At 37.3% G+C, this 21,807-nt stretch overlaps 1 protein-coding gene across 1 annotated transcript in view; it reads left to right on the top strand.

Moving 5' to 3' along the window:
- Positions 1-21,807, top strand: part of LOC126249592 (endosome/lysosome-associated apoptosis and autophagy regulator family member 2-like) — a 241,594-nt gene that overhangs the window by 165,127 nt on the left and 54,660 nt on the right. Inside the window, exons 7-9 of the mRNA XM_049951256.1 lie at positions 11,668-11,953; positions 17,337-17,554; positions 18,197-18,436. Of these exons, the coding sequence (XP_049807213.1) occupies positions 11,668-11,953; positions 17,337-17,554; positions 18,197-18,436 (744 nt within the window). The remainder of the gene's footprint in view (positions 1-11,667; positions 11,954-17,336; positions 17,555-18,196; positions 18,437-21,807) is intronic.

Raw genomic sequence — 21,807 nt, 5'->3', positions numbered from 1 at the left:
TAATTTCATTTCTTATTTCATATTTTATATCAGAATGAGTAAGTATGCAACAGCCTTCATGTGATTTCTCTTGTCTACAAAAGTTTTTGGCTAATTTGAAATTTTCAATTTTATTAAAGATTTTAATATTGTCCATTGAGGCAAATAACTTTCATATCTCTACATTCAGACAGAATAATTTGTAATTCATCCACTTTATGACTTTTGTTTGAAAAGTCAACACTTAGACCATTTATACAAATCAAAAAAAGTTTTGCATCACCCCAGTTGCCAGAACTCCTGAAAATAGACATTGACTGTGGATATTGTATCACAGACACAATCCATTTGACTGTTCAGAGATGTCACTAAACACGCCCAAAAATGTAAACAACCATGCATGAGCAGCACCTAATAGATGGAGGGACTCCGACAGCCAATCAGTTCCAGTCATTCCACCAGGAAGGAGGTACACGGCTCGTGTTGTCTGGAATTGAACCATGCTTAGATGGTCAATACTGCAGTTTGATCACATCCACATTGTTACTTCGTGCCAGGAAGGGATCTCAACAAGGGAAGTGTCCAAGTGTCTCGGAATGAATGAAAGCAATGTTGTTTGGACATGGATGAGACAGAGAGAGACAGGAACTGTCAATGACATGCCTCACTCAGGCTGCACAAGGGCTACTACTGCAGTGAATGACCACTGCCTATGGATTATGGCTCAGAGGAACCCTGACAGCAATGCCGCTATGTTGAATAATGCTTTTCGTGCAGCCAAATGACGTCTTGTTACAACTCAAATGTGCGCAAAAGGCTGCATGATGCTCAATTCACTCCTGATGTCCTTGGTGTGGTCCATCTTTGCAACAACAACGCCATGCAGCGTGGTACAGATGGGCCCAACAACATGCTGAATGGACCGCTCAGGATTGGCATCACATTCTCTTCACCGATGAGTGTCACATATATCTTCAACAATTCTCGGAGATGTGTTTGGAGGCAACCCAAACAGGCTGAACACCTTACACACACCTTACAACCAGTGCAGCAAGGTAGAGGTTCCCTGCTGTTTTGGGGTGGCATTATGTGGGGCCGATGTACACCGCTGGTGGTCATGGAAGGCTCCATAATGGCTGTACGACACATTAATGCCATCCAATAGTGCAACCATATCAGCAGCATATTGGTGAGGCATTCGTCTTCATGGACCACAATTTGCACCCCCATCGTGCTCATCTTGTCAATGACTTCCTTCAGGATAACAACATCACTCAACTAGAGTGGCCAGCAAGTTCTCCAGACATGAATCCTAGCGAACAGGCCTGGGATAGATTGAAAAGGGCTGTTTGTGGGCGACGTGACTCAGCAACCACTCTGAGGGATCTACACTGAATCACCATTGAGGAGTGGAACAATCTGGACCAACAGTGCCTTGATGAACTTGTGGATAGTATGCCATGACAAATACAGGCATGCATCAATGCAAGAGGACGTGCTACTGGGTATTAGAGGTACCAGTGTGTACAGCAATCTGGACCATCACCTCTAAAGGTCTCAATGTATGGTGGTAAAACATGCAATGTGTGGTTTTCCTGAGCAATAAAAAGGGCAGAAATGATGTTTATGTTGATCTCAATTCCAATTTTCTGTACGGGTTCCAGAACTCTCGTAACCAAGGTGATGCAAAACTTTTTTTGATGTGTGTATTCACATGCATTATGTAAGGACATTCTTTTCTGTTTGTGGTCTCAAGCATACCCTTAGGTACTGTCTTACTCCTGGTGTTTTCGTTACCAAACATGTTTCTCATCCTCATCATTTCTTATAAGTTTACCCTATTTTGCAGAATTTTGCATGTATCAGCGAACAGTTTACAAAAAATTTTGGATCCTAACTTATTTGAATGCAGACTGTCTTTACCCAAAACATTTATTGCTTAAGAATTTATTTGGATTTATGAACACAGCTACCAGATCATTACAGTTTCCATTTAAATCACGGTTTATTCTCTCAATATATCAATCACTGAGTGATCTTCTGCAGATAATACTACTCGCCATGATTCCAGACATTTTGTAGAGGTTACTGGCACATCAAATTAGATTTTTTGTGTCACTTACAATTTCCACTTCAGTGCTGCTTGTAAGAGAATTTGTACCTTCATGGATGAAGACTCCTTTGTAATTCTTCCAAGATGCCTCTGCTGAACAATCCTGTGAGCTATATACATTGCTTAAGTGTTTCTTCAACTGATGGGTCTTGATTTCTGGGTGAATGTCTATTGTGGGATTCATCACATTTTTCAGCAGAAAATCTCCTATAACAAGGAATTCATTATTTTCTTTTTTTGCTGTGTTTTTCATTACTGTGACCCTACAAAACATTTTTACTGTAAGTCATACTTGGCCACTCATACTTATTTTTGGTTCTTGAGACTTCTGCATGAGTTTCTTCCTTAGGTGCACCAGCCTCATAGGCTGAACTAATAACTATATTTTTCCACCCGTTTTTGAGGTTGTTTTTGTCTATCGACTCTGCTGTTTTTAAAAAAACATTTTTTCCTGCATTTCAGGTTGTAATTTTCTTGCTTCTGCACTGATGCCTACTTCAGTATCTTTATTCACATGAACATTTGTCCATGTTGGTTTGTTTCTGTTCACTGGTGGCTCTTTTGTTTCTTGCTCAAGTCCTAGCCTAACTAGTGCAAACCTTAGTTTTTTTTGGATAGGATCTGTAATCGTTGTTCCCCCTATTTCTATCACTGGAATTCCTCCTGCCATATTAGTTCTATTCCCTCTCTGTCCATTCATTTCCCAACTACATTTACTACTACTAACACTTGACCTACTCATTCAATTTACTTGGTAGTCTCCTCTGAATTGGTTCCTAGAGTTAAAATTCCTCTCGCTTACCTCAGACATGGATTTTACTCATTCTGTTTTCCTACATAGTTCAAAAAATCACTAATATTACTTCTGGGAGCAGGAAAAAGCATTCCCTAACTCTCTGTTTAAGTCTGTTTTCCAGACCCATGATTATAGACTCACTGCCTAACTCTCTGTCAAGTACTTGGGTTCATTAGTTCAGTACGGACAAAAACATTTAACAGTACCTCTCCTTCAATCATACCTCTCACCACCCCAAAATTCACTCAAGATCTTTTGCTGTTCATCTTTAGACCAGTACTCATCCACAAAAAAATTATTAAATTTCTCCCATGATTTGCAAGATTCTGTCACCTCAACTGCCCATCTGTATGAGTTAGACTTCAAATAACCTCTTACAGAAGGCAGAACACCTGAAGGAAAATTTGGAAAATATTTTGAGTAGATTTCCCAACCATGTTATAGTTTTGGATGGAGATTTTAATGTACCTGATATAGACTGGGAGACTCAAACGTTTCTAATGGGTGGCAGGGACAAAGAATGAAGAGAAATTTTTTTAAGTGAATTATTTGAAAACTACCTTGAGCACTTAAACAGAGAAACCAACTCGTGGCAATAACATATTAGACCTTCTGGTGACAAACAGACCCAAACTATTTGAAGCAGTTAACATAGAACAGGGAATCAGCAATCATAAAGCAATTTCAGCAATGGTTATTTCAGCTGTAAATAGAAATATTAAAAAAAAAGAAAAGGTAGGAAGATTTTTCTGTTTGGTAAAAGTGACGAAAAGCAGATTTCAGAGTACTTGACGGCTCAACACAAAAGTTATATCTCAAGTACAGATAGTGTTGAGGATCAGTGGACAAAGTTCACTGGTGTGAGTTCCGTACCAGATGGGGTTGATAGAAGAGATAGAGAAGAACCAACGGGGAGCAGCCCGCTTCATTACAGGATCATTTAGTAATTGCAAAAGTGTTATGGAGATGATAGATAAACTCCAGTGGAAGACTCTGCAAGACAGATGCTCAGTAGCACAGTACGGGCTTTTGCTGAAGTTTCGAGAACATACCTTCACCGAGGAGTCAAGCAGTATACTGCTCCCTCCTACGTATATCTCGTGAAGAGTCCATGAAGATAAAATCAGAGAAATCAGAGCCCACACAGAGGCATACCGACAATCTTTCTTTCCATGAACAATACGAGACTGGCATAGAAGAGAGAAACGATAGAGGTACTCAAGGTACCCTCTGCCACACACCATCAGGTGGCTTGCGGAGTAGAGTGCTGCAATGCTCAATGTTTGACCGGTCACGGCTCGCCTGTTGACAGGGGGACCGAGCCGCTCGTGTCCGGCCCCACACGACTCGGCTCGGTCACGTACTCGCCCCATGTCTGTCGTCCGGATTCCGGACACGCGGATAAACGAGCATGACCGGTCACCGCTGACGTCTCACCTCGCCTCGCCCCGGCTCGCTGCACTGTACTGTACAAATCTAACGCCTCTCTCTCTCTCTCTCTCTCTCTCTCTCTCTCTCTCTCTCTCTCTCACACACACACACATACACACACACACACACACACAAACAAACAATGTATTTATCTCTGTATCCTCTCTTTTAATACAAAAGTAACATTTCCAAGAACAGGTACGTGTCACAGCTAAATTTATAAAGCACTTCGAAAGTAAAATGATATTTCATGATATTTCAATACAATTGCGGATAGAAGACGAGTCTCATTTCCAAACAGAAGACATATTTTTCCTTTCATTAATAGGAAACATTAAATAAGTGCTGTCCCTGTCATCTAGAAGACAACCATCTACATAAAGAAAGCATACAAAGAACATTAAACATTTACAGACGTAGCTTGTACTTTTCACTTGTTTGGAAGAGAAACAAAATTTTAGTTATTGTTGAACGGCAGTAAATCACTAACGCGTTCCAGATTTAATTGGCTGCGGCGATTTGTTAGTAACATGCCGGTTTTACTAAAGCATCTTCCACTAGGTGCACTTCTTGCTGAGGTACATAAAATACGTCTTGCAACTGCAGCCAGGCCTGGCAGGTCTGTTTCATGTCTGCTCCACCACTTTAAGATGTCATCATCATCATCTCCGGGGTGTATTAAAATGTAGAGCTCTACTTCATCTGCTGCGTATGATCTGTTGTTCCTCCATTCCTTGAAATGATCTCTCTCTCTGGGTGGTGATGACTCAGTACTTGAAGGATCTATGATAAACAAAAGAGACAAGTAATACAGAACTGATGTGGAAATCATCGAAATGTTCCCATAAAAGCGAGGTGTTTTACATTAATGAAATATTATACAAATAATAACATTCTCGTTTCACTATAATACAATATCCACTAACTATGCAAAAACGATTATGTTAATCCATCTGGGGCCTCTTTAAATGGTCTCAGAAAATCCGTAGTTTTTCCTGCAAGCTTATTATCATATCCTTGCAATCTGTAAGCAGAGTCCTTTTCCGTCAGAAAGTAGCAACTTCGTTATACTGAGTGTGTGAGGATTCCAGCATAGTGTACAAGCTGTTCCAGCGTGTGAAGACCTCTTGTTTCAACGATGATTTCAAAGACGAGCAGACGCCACTCTTCTTAACGCACTTTACAATCATTTTACAGTATTTATTGTTCATGCGATGTTCATGGTATGATTTAACAAGAAGTTATCTTCATCGAAATGCGAATCAGTCCACATATCAACTGTCACAGCATATGTTTTATTAATAACTTCCGCAAAAACAGAACGCATTATGCTGCTTCGTATTGCATCAGCTTATTCTTTGACATGTCTGCTTATAGTAGAGGGATGTGGCATGACATCTGCCACGTTAACTTCTCCATAATGCGCACGCCTAGTTCTCTGAAACCTACACCTGAAACAGCATTAAAAGGTCTCATATCTTTAGCACACATTGCAACACACCTTGCTGTAATACTATTTTTTATTACTGCTGGTATCTTTGTGAGGTTCCTTGCAACTGTGTTTCTTTAAATGAGTGGTTTCCGACTGGAGACACAATAATGTGCAGCAGTTTATGCTTCGATACGTACCCAGTAGATGCACTGATTTCGTCTACAACCAACAGAAATGTACTCCATACTTGGCTTTTTAGACCTTCGCATTTCTTCAATGTGTAAACATTGGTTTCAATCTTACATCTTACTGCACTGGTTTCTTCGCACTGCATGATTACAGACACACTGCAAATGAGAAGCCCGTAGTGGCTGTAGTCTCACACGGATAATGACACGTGTAATGTGATTGAAGTTGCGTGCTACATGTTCGGTCACGGCTTCTATGCTCGGTCACTAGAACTAGTGCGGTCAGCCTATCCAGTTAGGGTGTGCTCGCCCCATCTCGTATTTTGTGCTCACTTACTCGGTCATGCAGGACTCTATTGCGGAGTATGGATGTAGATGTAGATGTAAATGATTAGGCCCAATTTTTTTTACAGATACCAGCAACAGCATCCATACTGTTTTCACACATTTGTCTAATTCTTTGATTTTTTGCCTTACAACCTTTTCTAACAGTCTTTATTTTTAAATCTGTTTCCTATACCACACCTCTAACTTGTTTTCAAAACAAACTTTTACAGGTTCTATTTTTTGTCTAAATTTTTATATTCTATTTATCATGTCACTTTTATTACACATGTCCTTTTTCTGTACTTCCATTCTTGAATTTAATTTTCCCATAAGTTTCACAATTACCAAAGAAAAGCAAACTTTACTGACATTTCCTGTGCTTTTCTTCTCTCCCTATGCAAGTCCTATTTAACATTAATTGGATTCATCAACTCAGAACTGTATGCTTCTTCATTCACATTACAGTGAGGAGTAGGTGAAGCCCTTAACATTTTGTCCATAACTTACTTGTCATTTACTTCATCATATAATGTTAAACCTAGCCTTGATTTAAACTCACTGACATCATAAAGCTCATTTTAAATTCCTTCAAACATTATTAAGTTCACTCCTGCTGCTTACTGTTAAACACACTGTTGTTTCCCCCTTCACTGCTTATTTTGGATGACCAGAATACCTAATCAAACTCAACAGGAAAACCACTTGATGACAAGAACATGTTACCATGTTTTGCTCGTCTATCAAAGAGAAGGTAACTGAAGAAACGTTATTGATGTTTTTCAAAGAATTATTAAATGGTTACTTGAAAATAAACTCTCCCTAAATTTTGAGAAAACAGCTTACATTCTGTACAATTAAGTAGGATCATACCAACAAATTTTGTGGCAAACAAAAAGGGGTCAGAGAACAGGGTAGAATGTTTCAAAATCTAAGTGCATATATTTATGAAAATCTGAACTGGAAGAAGCATATTACAGAGCTGCTGAAACAGTTCAGTTCACCTACTTTTGTTCTTTATATAATTTCTAGTCTAGGTTACAAGTGAGTCAATCTTGTGAGATATTATACACATTTCCACTCAATAATGTGTTATGGAATAATTTCCTGGGGTACCTCATCACTTAGAAAGAAGGAATTAATTGCACAAAAGTGAGCAGTAAGAATAATATGAGCTGTTTAACCACAATTATTTTACAGGTACTTCTTCAAGGGGTTAAGCATTTAAATTGCACCATCACAGTTCACACATTTGCTAATGAAATTCATCATAAATAATGTATCAAAATTTGGGGCGAACAGTGATATCCATACCTACAACAATAGGGGAAAAATGACCTTTATTACCCTTTACTAAAGTTGTCAGTGGCTCTGGAAGGAGTCCAGTTTGCTTCAACAAAAATTTTTAATCATTTTCCTAATAACATAAAATGTCTCACAAGTACGAAAGCAAGTTTTAAATCTAAGCTAAAATCATTTCTCCTGGACAGCTCCTTATATTCAATACATAAATTTTTTATTACAGAATTGCTAGCGTGCAAAGAAGAAAAGGACTAGTTTTTAAGTGTAACTGCATGAGTAAGACTAAAAAATATATTCATTTAATGTTAAAATTAATCATGGATACATATTCAGTAAACTGACTTACTCCACATTATTTGAATAAAAAATCAGTCAAACAATCTATGGAACATGTGACTGTCTAAATAATAGTGCTTAACTGCCTTTTTAAATAAGTTCATTTTAGCAATCTCTTTAATCTAATAAGGCAATTTAATGTACTGTTTTATTCCTTAACAGAAAATGTGGTTTTGAGTTTTATGTTTATTCTTTCTTGGTAAATGCAAGTTAAGTCTAGATCTTGTTCTATTGTTATAGCTAGAGTTGTTTGTGCAGCAATTATAAATGCCATTTTTGATGCACAAAACTGATTGGTAAATGTACTCACACAGTGCAGTTAAATTCTCGAATGTTTTGAACAGATCTTTGCAATGAGCTCAAATACTGTTATTGGTTACTATTCTAGTGACCATTTTCTGCAGTTTGAAAATGGTTTTGTATTTTGTGCATTTGTGCCCCAGAAAAGAACTCCATAGCTAGAAATTGAGTGTACATCTGAATATTATGCAGATAAAAGACCCTGATTGTTACACACTGATGACAGGACTCTAAGGGCAAAATATGTTGACTACATTCTGTTTGCAAGTATCTTTGTGTGTTCACATTGCATCAGCTGAGAATCAATATTCATTCCCAGAAATTTTGTGTTTATTATACACTGTGTAGAGGTGCTGCCTACATTTAATTTATCAACATACTTTCCCTACTTCAGTCTTATTTATTTTTGTTCAGTGTTACTTCATTGCATAGTGACTTCCTTGAAGGTTTCATTTGCTTTCTTTGCGATAAGTTCTCTTGTAATACATACATGAAAATGATATCTGCTAATCTGACAACCAGGAGCAATGCTGTTTCACTAGAGCTAATTTACATCGTGGCTATAGAACACGTAATGCTAGTAAACACATGACATAGGCACTGTGTTAATGGGGTTTTCATATGTTGTGTTTAATGATCCATGTTTCCATGATGGCCTGGTTTAACTGATCTACACTGTTAGCAACAACATACACAATACAGAAACAATGAATAGTAGATTCATGCATCGATCTGGCAGAGCATTCACAACATACACTGAAGAGCCAAAGGAACTCGTACATCTGCCTAATATTGTGTAGGCCCCCCATAAGCATGCAGAAGTGGCACGACATGATGTGGCATTGACTCGACTAATGTCTGAAGTACTGCTGGAGGGAACTAACACCATGAATCCTACAGGGCTGTCCATAAATCTATAAGAGTATGAAGGGGTGGAGATCTCTTCTGAACTGCACGTTGCTAGGCATCCCAGATATGCTCACTAATGTTCATGTCTGGGGAGTTTGGTGGTCAGCAGTAGTGTTTAAACTTAGAAGAGTGTTCCTAGAGCCACTTTGTAGTAATTCTGGACATGTGGGTTGTGGCATTGTTCTGGTGGAATTGCCCAAGTCAATTGAAATGCACAATGGACATGACTGGATGCAGGTGATCAGACAGGATGCTTACATGTGTCACTTGTCAGAATCATTTCTAGATGTGTCAGGCTCCCATATCACTCCACATGCACATGCTACACATCATTACAGAGCCTTCACCAACATGAACAGTCAACTGCTGAAATCCAGGGTCCATGGATTCATGAGGTTGTCTCCACACCCATACACATCCATCCAATCAGTACAATTTGAAACAAGACTTGTCTGACCATGCAACATGTTTCCAGCCAGTGTTGGTGTTGGTGTTGATGGCCCAGGTGAGGCATAAAGCTTTGTGTCATGCAGTTAACAAGGGTACATGAATGGGCCTTTGGCTCTGAAAGCCCATATCAGTGATGTTTCGTTGAATGATTCACGCCTGACACTTGTTGATGGCCCAGCATAGAAACCTGCAGCAATTCGTGAAAGGGTTGCATGCCTGTCATGCTGAATGATTCTCTTCAGTCTGTTATTGCAGGATCTTTTTCCACCCACAGCGATGTCAGAAATTTGATGTTTTATCAGATTCCTGATATTCATGGTACACCCATGAAATGGTCGTAAGGAAAAACACCACTCCATTGCTACCTCAGAGATACAGTGTCCCATTGCTTATGCGCCAACTATAGCACCACATTCAAACTCACTTAAATCGTACTAACCTGCCATTGTAGCAGCAGTAACTGAGCTACCAACTGCACCAGACACTTGTCTTATATAGGCATTGCTAACTGCAGTGCTGTATTCTACCTGTTTACGTATCTCTGTATTTGAATACGCATGCCTATACCAGTTTCTTTGGTGCTTCAGTATGCTTGGCTTTGTAACATTTAACATAATCATTTGCAGACTAATGTTCTTTATCTTAAGTTGATGCATTTACCCTTTTACATAATTCTTGAAAATTTACATAATTCTAGGCCTACTTATTTATACTTCCATACAGATTTTGGATAGTGTACAAACAACAATGAAATGACCATAAAAATGAATTGTGTTGTAAATACTTTGTCACAATGTTTGGCAGTATAATCTTTTATGAACTTGTGGCATCTTTACAAGTCAGTGCATACACATTGCGTGCTACGTACAGTATCAACATGTAAAATATGCAAAAATGCTTTCTCTGCTTGAAAGGAAATTTGCTATATACATGTCTTTGATTTACATATAATTAGTAGGTATACCATGCTATATATAGCCCGCCCGGTTAGCCATGCGGCCTAACACACAGCTTTCCGGATTGGGAAGGAGCGCCTGGTCCCCAGCACGAATCCGCCGGGAGGACTTCTGTCGAGCTCCCGTGAGCCAGACAGTCTGTGGATGGTTTTTAGGTTGTTTTCCATCTACCTCGGTGAATGCGTTCTGGTTTCCCTTATTCCACCTCATCTACACTATGTCGGCGATTGCTGCGCAAACAAGTTCTCCACATATGTGTACACCATCATTACTCTACCACACAAACATAGGGGTTACACTCGTCTGGTGTGAGACGTTCCATGGGCGGAGGGGGGGGGGGGGGGGTGTCCACAGGGGGCTGAACCTCACAATAAACCTGAAACAGTGGTTCAGTGTGGGGCGGCGAAGGGGTGAAGTTAACTGCGGTTGTCGTGGGGCTGTGGACCACTGCGACTGCAGTGGGGACGGAGCCTCTTCGTCATTTCTAGGCCCCTGGTTAACATACAATACAATATAATACAATGCTATATATACAAATATTTAGACATTAGTGGTATCTCAGATTCTTTAATCTGTTGCAAACAATGGAAATTAGATATAGTTACCTTGCAATACACATTACTAATGTGCATGTGATATTCTATAAGAAAGTTTTTCTTGCAGTGCATTGTGTGTGGTGTGTGTGTGTGTGTGTGTGTGTGTGTGTGTGTGTGTGTGTGTGTGTGTGTGTGTGCGTGTGTGGGCGTATGTGTGTGTGTGTGTAAAATCTGATATGTAGTTACTCTACAATTTGGATTAGCCATTAAAATTTACCCCTGCCTCATAACATGTAGGGCGAGTCAGTTCACATATCAGTCATAGGCAATGGTTTACCAGTTTTAATAGAGTAATCCCTGCCATAGCAAAAAATCAAACTACATGCTGATGACTCCTGTACCTCTTATAGATTCTGACATTTATTTTGTGTTATTTTTCCCATCTTTTTTACTTTTATTTATTGCTAGTTGTGTAGTCTCAATACAATGTATGAAAGAATTATGTGTACTTACTAGTAAATACACTTACTTCTTTCAGAAATTTTTAGTTCACTGAATTTTGTAATATGTCTCAGCTTGTGAAATTTGTTTAACTTGATTTGCTTTTCCTTTCAGACACAACATGTATACCAGTGGTTGCAGCCAAAGATTTGTCGTGATGATGTTATAAATGCTGTTCAGTTGCCTGAACCAAGGGAGAAACAAGCGTGTCCACCATGCAATCCTGGGATGGAGTATGTTAATGGTTCTACGTGTGAATTCTGTCCAAAAGAAATGTTTTCAGATGGAAAAACAGGTTGCAAAAGATGTCCACCAAACACCACTCCAAATTATGGTTACCAAATACTCCATTGGACAGAAATGCCGAAAATGATGAGTGCAGCTTGCATCCAGCCAGATGGTAGTTTTCAGCGATGAATTATTACTGTTACTTATTTGCTGAATGCAAAACTATGTTTGTCTTACAGAGAACACAATTGTTATAATTTTTTTACTGATGCATTATATATATATATATACAAACTGTTGCCTCATCAGGAAAGAGGGAAGGAGAGGGAAAGACGAAAGGATGTGGGTTTTAAGGGAGAGGGTAAGGAGTCATTCCAATCGCGGGAGCGGAAAGACTTGCCTTAGGGGGAAAAAAGGACAGGTATACACTCGCACACACACACATATCCATCCGCACATACACAGACACATGTCTGCTTGTGTCTGTGTATGTGTGGATGGATATGTGTTTGTGTGCGAGTGTATACCTGTCCTTTTTTCCCCCTAAGGTAAGTCTTTCTGCTCCCAGGATTTGAATGACTCCTTACCCTCTCCCTTAAAACCCACATCCTTTCGTCTTTCCCTCTCCTTCCCTCTTTCCTGATGAGGCAACAGTTTGTTGCGAAAGCTTGAATTTCATGTGTATGTTTGTGTTTGTTTGTGTGTCTATCGACCTGCCAGCACTTTCGTTCGGTAAGTCTCATCATCTGTGTTTTTAGATATATTTTTCCCACGTGGAATGTTTCCGTCTATTGTATATATATATATATATATATATATATATATATATATATATATATATATATATATATATATATATATATATATATATATAACATACTGAAGACAACAATTTATGGCTTTTAAAATGAGAATTTCTGGAGATAAGCATAATCTAAGGACCTGCTTGCCCTACGCCCTCAAACACATTGTGTTGTAGTGAACTGTATGTTTAGTGATCTTATGAAGCATTTGTTGTATGAGGTGCACAAGTCAGGTTGGTGACCCATCACTGTCTGGGACGTCTCCAAACACGTCTTCATTGCTCATCAGGGCTCATTTCAAAGTGGGACTCATCACTGATGACAACTGTACTTCAGTCAGTGAAATTTCAAGTTGAACATGTGTCTGGAGATGCCCCAGGCAGTGATGGGATACCAACCTGATTGTTGCCTGCCATACAGCCTCACAACTAGGAGTGACGGTCTGGGGTGCCATTTCTTTCCATTGGTTGTCTTCAGTGGCACCCTTAGAGCTCAGTGGTACATTGATGATATTCTAGGCCCCAATTTGTTGCCCTTCATGACAAACCATTCTGGAGTTACATTTCAGCAAGATAATTCCTGAATGCACACAGCAAGAGTTTCTACTGCTTGTCTTCATGCTTGCCAAAACCTACTTAGACAGCAAGGTCATTGGATCTCTCCCCATGGGGCGTTGTGGGCAGGGCCTTACAACCCGCTCAGGATTTTTATAATCTCACACACTAGTTGGACAGAATTTGGCATGATATTCCTTGGTAGAACATGCAACAGCTCTGTCAAAATAATGCCAAGCTGAGTAACTCCATGCATAAGGGCCAGAGGTGGACCACCTGGTTACTTACGTGCTCATTTTGTAAAGCTCTTTCTCTTGAATAAACCATTCAATTTTTCTGAAATGGTAATCGTTTGTTTATCTGTATATGCACATCACATCTACCTATTTCCATTGTATTTGCATAATTCCTTTTTGGTGCATCTTTTTTTCTCTTTGATCTTTTTTCTATTGATGACATGATCATATATACACTTAAGCATACAAAAAATATTTAAACAGGAGGTTCTATGCTACAAGACATTCAGTGCAGAGCAAGTTACTGCATTAATATTCAGTGCACGATAGTGATAAAAGTGTAGTGATCTGTAGTAGTGATGATGGTATAAGTAGTAGCAAGTGTGTGTGTGTGTGTGGGGGGGGGGGGGGGGGTGAGAGAGAGGAAACAGAGAGAGAGAGTGGTGAGAGGGGGGGGGGGGCAGTAGGTTATGCAGATATAAAGTTAAAGGCACTTAATAAAATAGTGTTGTGTACACTATGCAAGTTGGGTAATTGATAGATGACCTTGCATCAGTATTATTTGTCCTGATATAACTGAGCCAATGTGTGTGTTTAGTTTCTTGACATGGAAATCAGACCACCACTGAGGGAGGTGGCATTGTAGATATATCTACACCTACATCTACATCAGTACTCCATCAGCCACCTGATGGTAGATGGCGGACGGTACTTCTGGTACCACCAGCTGCCCCCTCTTTCTCTGCTCCACTCATGAACGATGCATGGGTAGACTGAATGTCAGTAAGACTCTTTATTAGCTCCAATTTCTCAAATTTTCTCATTGAGGTCATTTTGTGAGATGTTTGTGGAAGGAATTAATATATTGTCTGACTCTTCCTGGAAAGTACTCTCTCAAAATTTAGGTAGTAAACCTTTCCCTGGTGCACAATGTCTCTCTTATAGTGTCTACCACTGGAGTTTGTTGAGCATTTCTATAATAGTCTCATGCCTACTAAGTAAACCCATGTTGAAACATGCTGCCCTTCATTGGATCTTCTCTATCTCTTCTATCCCATTGGAAAACATTTTCGATCCTGCAGAAATGAAGTGTTGATGTGGGGATGAAGGGAGAGGGTGTAGAAGTTCCTTCTATTACAGGTTTTGGACAAGAATTCCTAACATTTGGTTGTGACCAAGCTCATTCAAAAAGCTGTCCAGTGACAAGATCAATTAGGATTACAACCACAAGTATCGCTATGTGATATGCATTTATTTTTATTTTAGACATAATCACATAATATAATACCACACGTAACTGATTTTAGCTATTCATTACCCACTTAAGATTCTGTCTGTGACATGCATATGCAATCTGACCAAAATTGTTTATGATTGTTATCACATTATGTTATTGTGTCTGAAGTGAAAAGTAGTGTATAAAATAGCAATCATTTTTCTCCATAGACAAAAAATCATTGCTTCAATTGGCCATGTGAGTTAGATGTTTGAAATCTCAGGGAGAAGATATGTTAGACCTAATTTGAATGAATTGTATTAGCTGATGATAAAGTTTTGACATGTTGTACAGCCTGAATGTACATTTTATATGATTTTCCACACAGTCTGAGATGACCACTTGGTTGATTCTCTGATTTTTCCTCAAGATGTGCCACCTAAATGTACAACATGTGACAGACTTTCATGAGAGCTTGGACAATAGTATTTGATTTAACATAAAATTCTGATTAAAGACTGAACCATACATACATAAGGTAGGGGAACCACAGTGTAACTAAATAGTTTCTTTCTGAATATTGAAAGCTCTACTTTTTATTCAGCTTCCCTTAAAAGATTCTTCAATAAGCAGTTAAAGACCAAATGATTGTGACTTTGAAATACAGGGTGTTTCATAAAGGACTTTACAATTTTGAAAATTCATGTAAATTAATTCATAGTACCTACAGAGGTGATTGTAGTGTTAGTTTGTTGGGAAATACATCAAGTTTTGTCTGACGTAGTTTGTTAGTGCCAAATCATATTGTAAGGAGTGTTAGCGGCAGTTGAGTTAAAGATAGCTACCTTCACTGAACCTGAGCATGCTAGAGGTGTGTTTAGGGTTGAAGAACCAAAGTCAGTGATAACAGTTCAGTGTAATTTCCGTACCAAGTATACTAAAGATCCTCCTAGAAGGCCTACAATTTATGAGTGGCATAAATGTTTTATAGAAACAGGGTGCTCAGTAAGATGTGGGAAATCATCAAGTCTTCCAAGCACATCTGACGACATTGTTGAGTGAGTGAGACAATGTTATGTCAACAGCCTTACAAAATTGATCCGTAGTGCATCTCGCTAACTGCAAATCCCACATACATCTGTTTCACATGTATTGAGGAACCGTTTGCATTTGAAACTGTTCAGATTGATTAGCATACAGGCAGTAAAATACACTGATAAAATTCCTTGCAAGAACTTCTGTGTGGGTATGTTAAATCAATTACATGAGGATGAACATTTCTTGGACAATATCATCTTTTCTGACTAGTCAACTTTTCACTTAAGTGGTAAGGCTAACACACAAAACTGTAGGATTTTGGGCAGTGAAAATCCACATAAAATATTGCCACATGTTTGTGGTAGCCCTATGCTGAACGGTCTTTGTGCATTGAGCAAGAACAAAATGTACAGCCCCTTTTTTTCCATGAGATACCCATCAATGGGATAATGTACCTGGATGTGTTACAACAATTTTTGTTACCAGAGATCGACGAGGATGACCAAGAATGAAATGTTTATTTCATGCAAGATGGTGCACCACCCCACTAACTAGCTGATGTCTGAGATTTTCTCAGTGACTGCTTTCCAGGTCAATGGTTCAGTCGTGATGCGTCAATTGCATGAACCCCATGTTCCCAAGACCTGACACCAATCAATTTTTTTTTATGGGGATTCATCAAGGATATAGTGTTTGTACCTTCTGTGCCAGATTCTCTTCCTGAACTTAGAGCAAAAATTTACTCTGCCACTGAGAAAGTTACACCTGCAATGCTACATCACCTTTGGGAAGAAATTGACTTCCGATAGGATGTGTGCAGAATAACCAGTGGAAGCCACATGCGACATCTTTAGTTTAAGGTAAAAAAAAACTTGATGTGTTTCCCCACAAAATAACACTAAACCCAGCTCTATATCTTCTTTCAATAAGTTTATATGAATTTTTAAAGTAGTAAATTCATTTTTGAAATACCCTGTAGATGTATTTATTTAGACTATTAAATGTAAATATAAATTCCAACAGGGTGGTCCAGTCAACAGCACTGTGTAACATACTGGAGTGGAGCATGCATGCAGAGTTGTATTCAGTTTGGAAAATATAATATTATTTAGCTTTTGCATATGGATTGTAATTATGTGCTAGAAAAAAAATTAGTCTATTTGAAAGGAATGTCAGCTTTTGATATTCATTCAATATTAAAATTTATTGGCTTATTCTCAATGTTAGGGTGTCCCTTTTTGTTTTCCTAATCAATCCATTATCATGACACAGTTTTCCCTTTTGCATATGATGAGTTTCATTTTTGTGAATATACACTTGTATTTCGGTTTTTTTTTCCCTCCTGCAGAGAAACATAGCTTCGTTATCGCCATATGAGAAACCGTATTTTTGACAAAATACTTTATCAAGACATAATCATTTTCCATAACAGCACATTTCTGTCCTTTTACATCTTCTTTTGTTGCCTTTCAAGGTGATATGTAGATCAATTCTACTATTGTAATAAGATTAACGTTTCAGTTTTGATTTTCAGTTATATACATTAATACCATATCTGTAAAATTGTGCAACCAAAATCAGTAACATCTAGTCTACTTTAATAATATTTATAGATGTAGAGGTAGATGTAGGTATTTCATGTAATTATACATCAGACAAATTGCCCCATTTAGTGTATTTATTTTAAAATATTTATATTGTTCATCAGGTACCCGATGCAGCAATGGACTTGGATGGCAGTGTGCTGGATCATATATTCACTCTGCTCACAACCAAAACTATGGTGCATATTTGCTTCTTTCATTAAATGTTGCTGGTTTTAGAAGCCAAGGAGGATTCAGTTCCGACCATCATCTTGAAGTTGGAAGCATTTCATTCTCTTTTGAACTCATATGTAAAAGCAAATGTGAATTTGTTTTCATGCAGGTAAGCTTTTAATATAAAAAATTTACAAATTAATTAACAACAAAATATATGAACATGGCTATGAAACTATAACACTATATGCCTCATTCACCTGTCATTATCATTATCTATATAAGTACAATACGCACAAAAACTGTCTTCAGTCTGTGGCTGAGAGTCAAAAATTAGTGACTCTTCAACACAAAGAAAGACTACTTAGAATCACATTGAAAATAGCTGTGTGATGTTATCGAGTGACATTTTAGCAGTGTTCATGAGAAATGTGTCTTCTTATTTACAAATCTGGTTTATGAAAACTGATGGTATGACACAGCATAATTAATATTCTTTTATTTTAATGTAAGATCAAAGACTTTCATGGCCAGAGTTAATTTCCATAAAATTCTTCTGGGTTGTAGACCATGTCAAGTTGTAAAATGATGTACCAATGGTTCGGCCACAATTACTAGTGTTTTCTGTCAGGGTGTGTAGTGCTGTAATATGTATTTTGTCCTGATGAAAGTCATTTGTAGCAGTGACCAGTATGTTAGAGCATCATTTCTGACACAGTCTAAAACCTAGAAGAATTGCATGCAAAATTATTCTAATCCATCAGCCTATCCATGATGAAATAACTAATATTTTTTATCATTTTCTTTTCAGGGTTCTGATTCGAAAGAACTCTCTGTAATTCAAAGGTGGACAGAATCGCAACCTAGACAAGACTTTGTGCTCGCCCTAATGCAGAATGATTCATACACATTTAGCTGGGCATTTCAAAAACTTCCACTAGATGAAGACAGTAATGAAGAAATGTTGGAAGATGATATTGCCAAAATTTATTCCATTAATGTGACAAATACTATTGATGGAGGAGCCTCAACTTGTTTGCCTTGTCATCAGGTAATTAAATACCATCTCCACAGTGTCAATTGTTCTAGTTGCCAATGGATCTAAAAATTAATATTATTTTCATTTTTCTTAAATAACTACCTGTCTGGGATGTTTCAAGTACTTCTCGTGTACTCTGTATAGTCTGCACAGATTTTTTTTTTCTTTTAATTTAATTAGATTCTTATGTTTTTCACAAATTGCAAAACCTTCTAAACTTTTCACACCAATTAAGGCCATAGAAGCATAGTCTGACCAAAAAGTGATTCTGGTAGCTGGAGTCCAAGGTTTTTGTTAATCATGTCTTTTTTATTCTTGTTGTGATATTTCCATAGGAACTTTCATCCCATAACACGTATTTCTTTATGTTTAACTGTGAAGTGAAACATCAGTTTTAACAGATTTAACTTTAAAAAAATTTTTGATATAAGAAAATATTGTATTAAAAATTTTCACCCTTGTTTCACCCCCTAAGGGACTGAATTTCCAAAAGCAGGGAAACATGATTTTTTAAAAATTTCTTAACAGAGAAGCCAAATATAAATTTTCATATATTTAGATTTGAACATGTTTTCATAATGAAATAATTTCATAAAACTTTACATCCCCTATTTCTCTCCCTTAGGGGGCTGCATTTCCAAAAACACTTGCAGCATGCTGCAGGTGAAAAATAGGTGGTTCTCTAATGCCTGACCTATTTGGTGTAATTTGCTGTTGTTAAGTCAGCCATATACCACTTTGATAACTGCAGGGGTAGTTTCTGTACATGGCCTATCATTGTATTTGTCACACTTATAGCACAGATAGTTTGAAAATCGACACAGGTGTCCAAAACTAGTCACCATCAAAAAATAAAAATTAGACAGTTCACAGTGCAACTTATGACAAAACTACAACCATTTATATCAACTTAAAAATAGATATTTTTATTTCTGATGGACAAGTCAAATACCAGTTTTCATAGATGCAACTTTGAAAATGCTTTAATAGTTCTTCAATAATAAATTATTTTAAAAAAACTTTCAGCCACTATTTAGCCACTTAATAGTTGAATTTCTGAAAATGCTGAAATGAGTATTTCTATCCTAGATACAAAATACCAGTTTTCATAGTTTTATCTTCAAAATTGCCTTAATAGTAACATATTTTCAAAAAGTCTTTCATCCCTTATTTAACCCCCTTTAGGAATAGAATTTCAAACTATCCCTTCTTAAACAATACCTACAGTATAAGATCCACACCCTCACCATATTTCAACCTTCTATCATTAGTCGTTTTGGCTGGACGATGATTAGTTAGTGAATTAGTCTGGCTCTATTTCACGTCCTTAGGGGTTGAATTTCCAAAAACCATGTAACACATATTTCTTTCATTTCTAACTAAGTATCCAAATGCCAATTTTCACAGATTTAGCTTTAAAAATCCTTTCACAATGAAATACTTTCATAAAACATTTCACCTCCTATTTCACACTATTGGGGGTTGAATTTCCAAAAACAGTGACACATGCATTTTTTATTTCTAACTGCGAAGCCAAATGCAAATTTTCATAGACTTAGCTTTGAAAATATGTTCATAATGAAATATGTCATAAAACATTTGCTCTCCTATTTCACCCCCTTAGAGGCTGAATTTCAAAAACACTGAACCACCTATTTTTTATTTGTAACCAAAAAGTCAAATACCAATTTTCGTATATGTAGCTTTAAAAATGCTTTAGCAGGTCTTTAATAATGATTTATTTCCAAAAACCTTTCATGCACTATTTCACCTGAATAGGTGGTAAATTTCCAAAAATGTTGGAATATCTATTTCCTTATTTCTGACCAAGAATCCAAATGCCAATTCTTGTAAGTGTGGCTTCAAAATTGCCTTAATAGCAACATACTTTCAAAAAGCATTTTATACCCTATTTTGTGTAGATTAAAACCACTTTTTGATGAATTTCTCAGACTGAAATATTTTTTCCTTAGATGAGGGTTTACCTTAAATAGGGATCAGCTCCAATGTGCTAATTAAGTGACCCATAATCAGAATTTGGATTTTTTAGGCCATACAGTAGGATTCTTTCATCACGAATGCACATGACTTATTCCTAGCAAATCTTAAAATTTATATTGGTGCCATACACATTTCATTGACTCAGTAGGCACTTGTTTTAAAGTCACATGAAAAATTACCAACTGTTGTCTAAATTTACAGATAGCATACAGAAGAGGAAGAAACTGTTTATATTCAGAAGTTGTTTTTCTGAACTACAGTAGTTTCATAGATAAACACAATTAAGTGAAAAGGAGAAAACCTTAAATAGTATCCTGTATTTCTTGAATAAAACAAAAAATCAACAATTGTAATTTGTGTTTTCCTGCCACCATGACATACTGAGAACAGTCATCATTCTAGCTGGTTAATATTTGCTAGAATCAGCACATATGCACTGAATGAGGAAACATAGTTTCTAAAACCTTCAACAAAACTTAGTGCAGCTGGGTGCTCCACTCATCACCACCATCATCATAAACATCATCCCTTGCTCAGCTTCTACTTGCTGTTTTTAGTTATTTATTAAAACACCCCACTATCATTTAAATCTACACAATGTTCAAAAATTGGGATGTCATCATAACATCAAAATCCTGAAATGTTATGCTTGCTGGAATTTATAACTAGCAGAATTCAACTGTATAATCAGCATTGTATGAAAACTGTGTATAGCTTTGGTATCAGTGGAGTGTAAGAGCAGAGAATAAAATAAAACTGACAAAAGTTTCATTTAGATAAATGCTATTTTCATACCACTTAGTAAGCTAAAATTAATTAGCTGTGAAGATGGGTCAGGAGTTGTGGTTTGGTAGCTCAGTCGGTAGTGCACTAGCCTGTGAAAGGCAAAGGTCCTGAGTTTCAATCTCAGTCTTGACACACGGTTTTAATCTGTCATGAAGTTTCATGTCAGTGACACTCCACTACAGAGTGAAAATTTCATTCTAAAATTAATTAAATAAACTTGAGTTCAAAAAACTACATTGCAGCTGAAAAAGATGAAGTCTATGACCTTACCACCGCAACAATAATGGGGAAAATATTTCCAAAGGAAAAAATGGACTATGAATGGATACTTCAGCAAATGAAGAGCTACATCACCTTTTATCTTTTTGATGTAGATATGACAATGATATGCTAAAATAAAATAGTAATTACCTTGCATTGTCTACATCATAATTCCAAAATTGATTGAATGTCCTTCATCTCTATGCACATAAATGGAAGTTCTTGGTCACTTCTGTCTGTATGTTCAAGATAATCTCAGCAACTATAGTAAAGATTTTAATACAGTTTCATTAGTAAGTAAACTGATTTATGAGGAAGGTTTGTGTGTCTAATTT

This window comes from Schistocerca nitens, chromosome 3 (assembly GCF_023898315.1).
Source record: "Schistocerca nitens isolate TAMUIC-IGC-003100 chromosome 3, iqSchNite1.1, whole genome shotgun sequence".
NCBI classification, from domain to species: domain Eukaryota; kingdom Metazoa; phylum Arthropoda; class Insecta; order Orthoptera; family Acrididae; genus Schistocerca; species Schistocerca nitens.
Note: the sequence above shows the minus strand (reverse complement) of the source record. Positions and strands in the feature narration are given on the sequence as shown.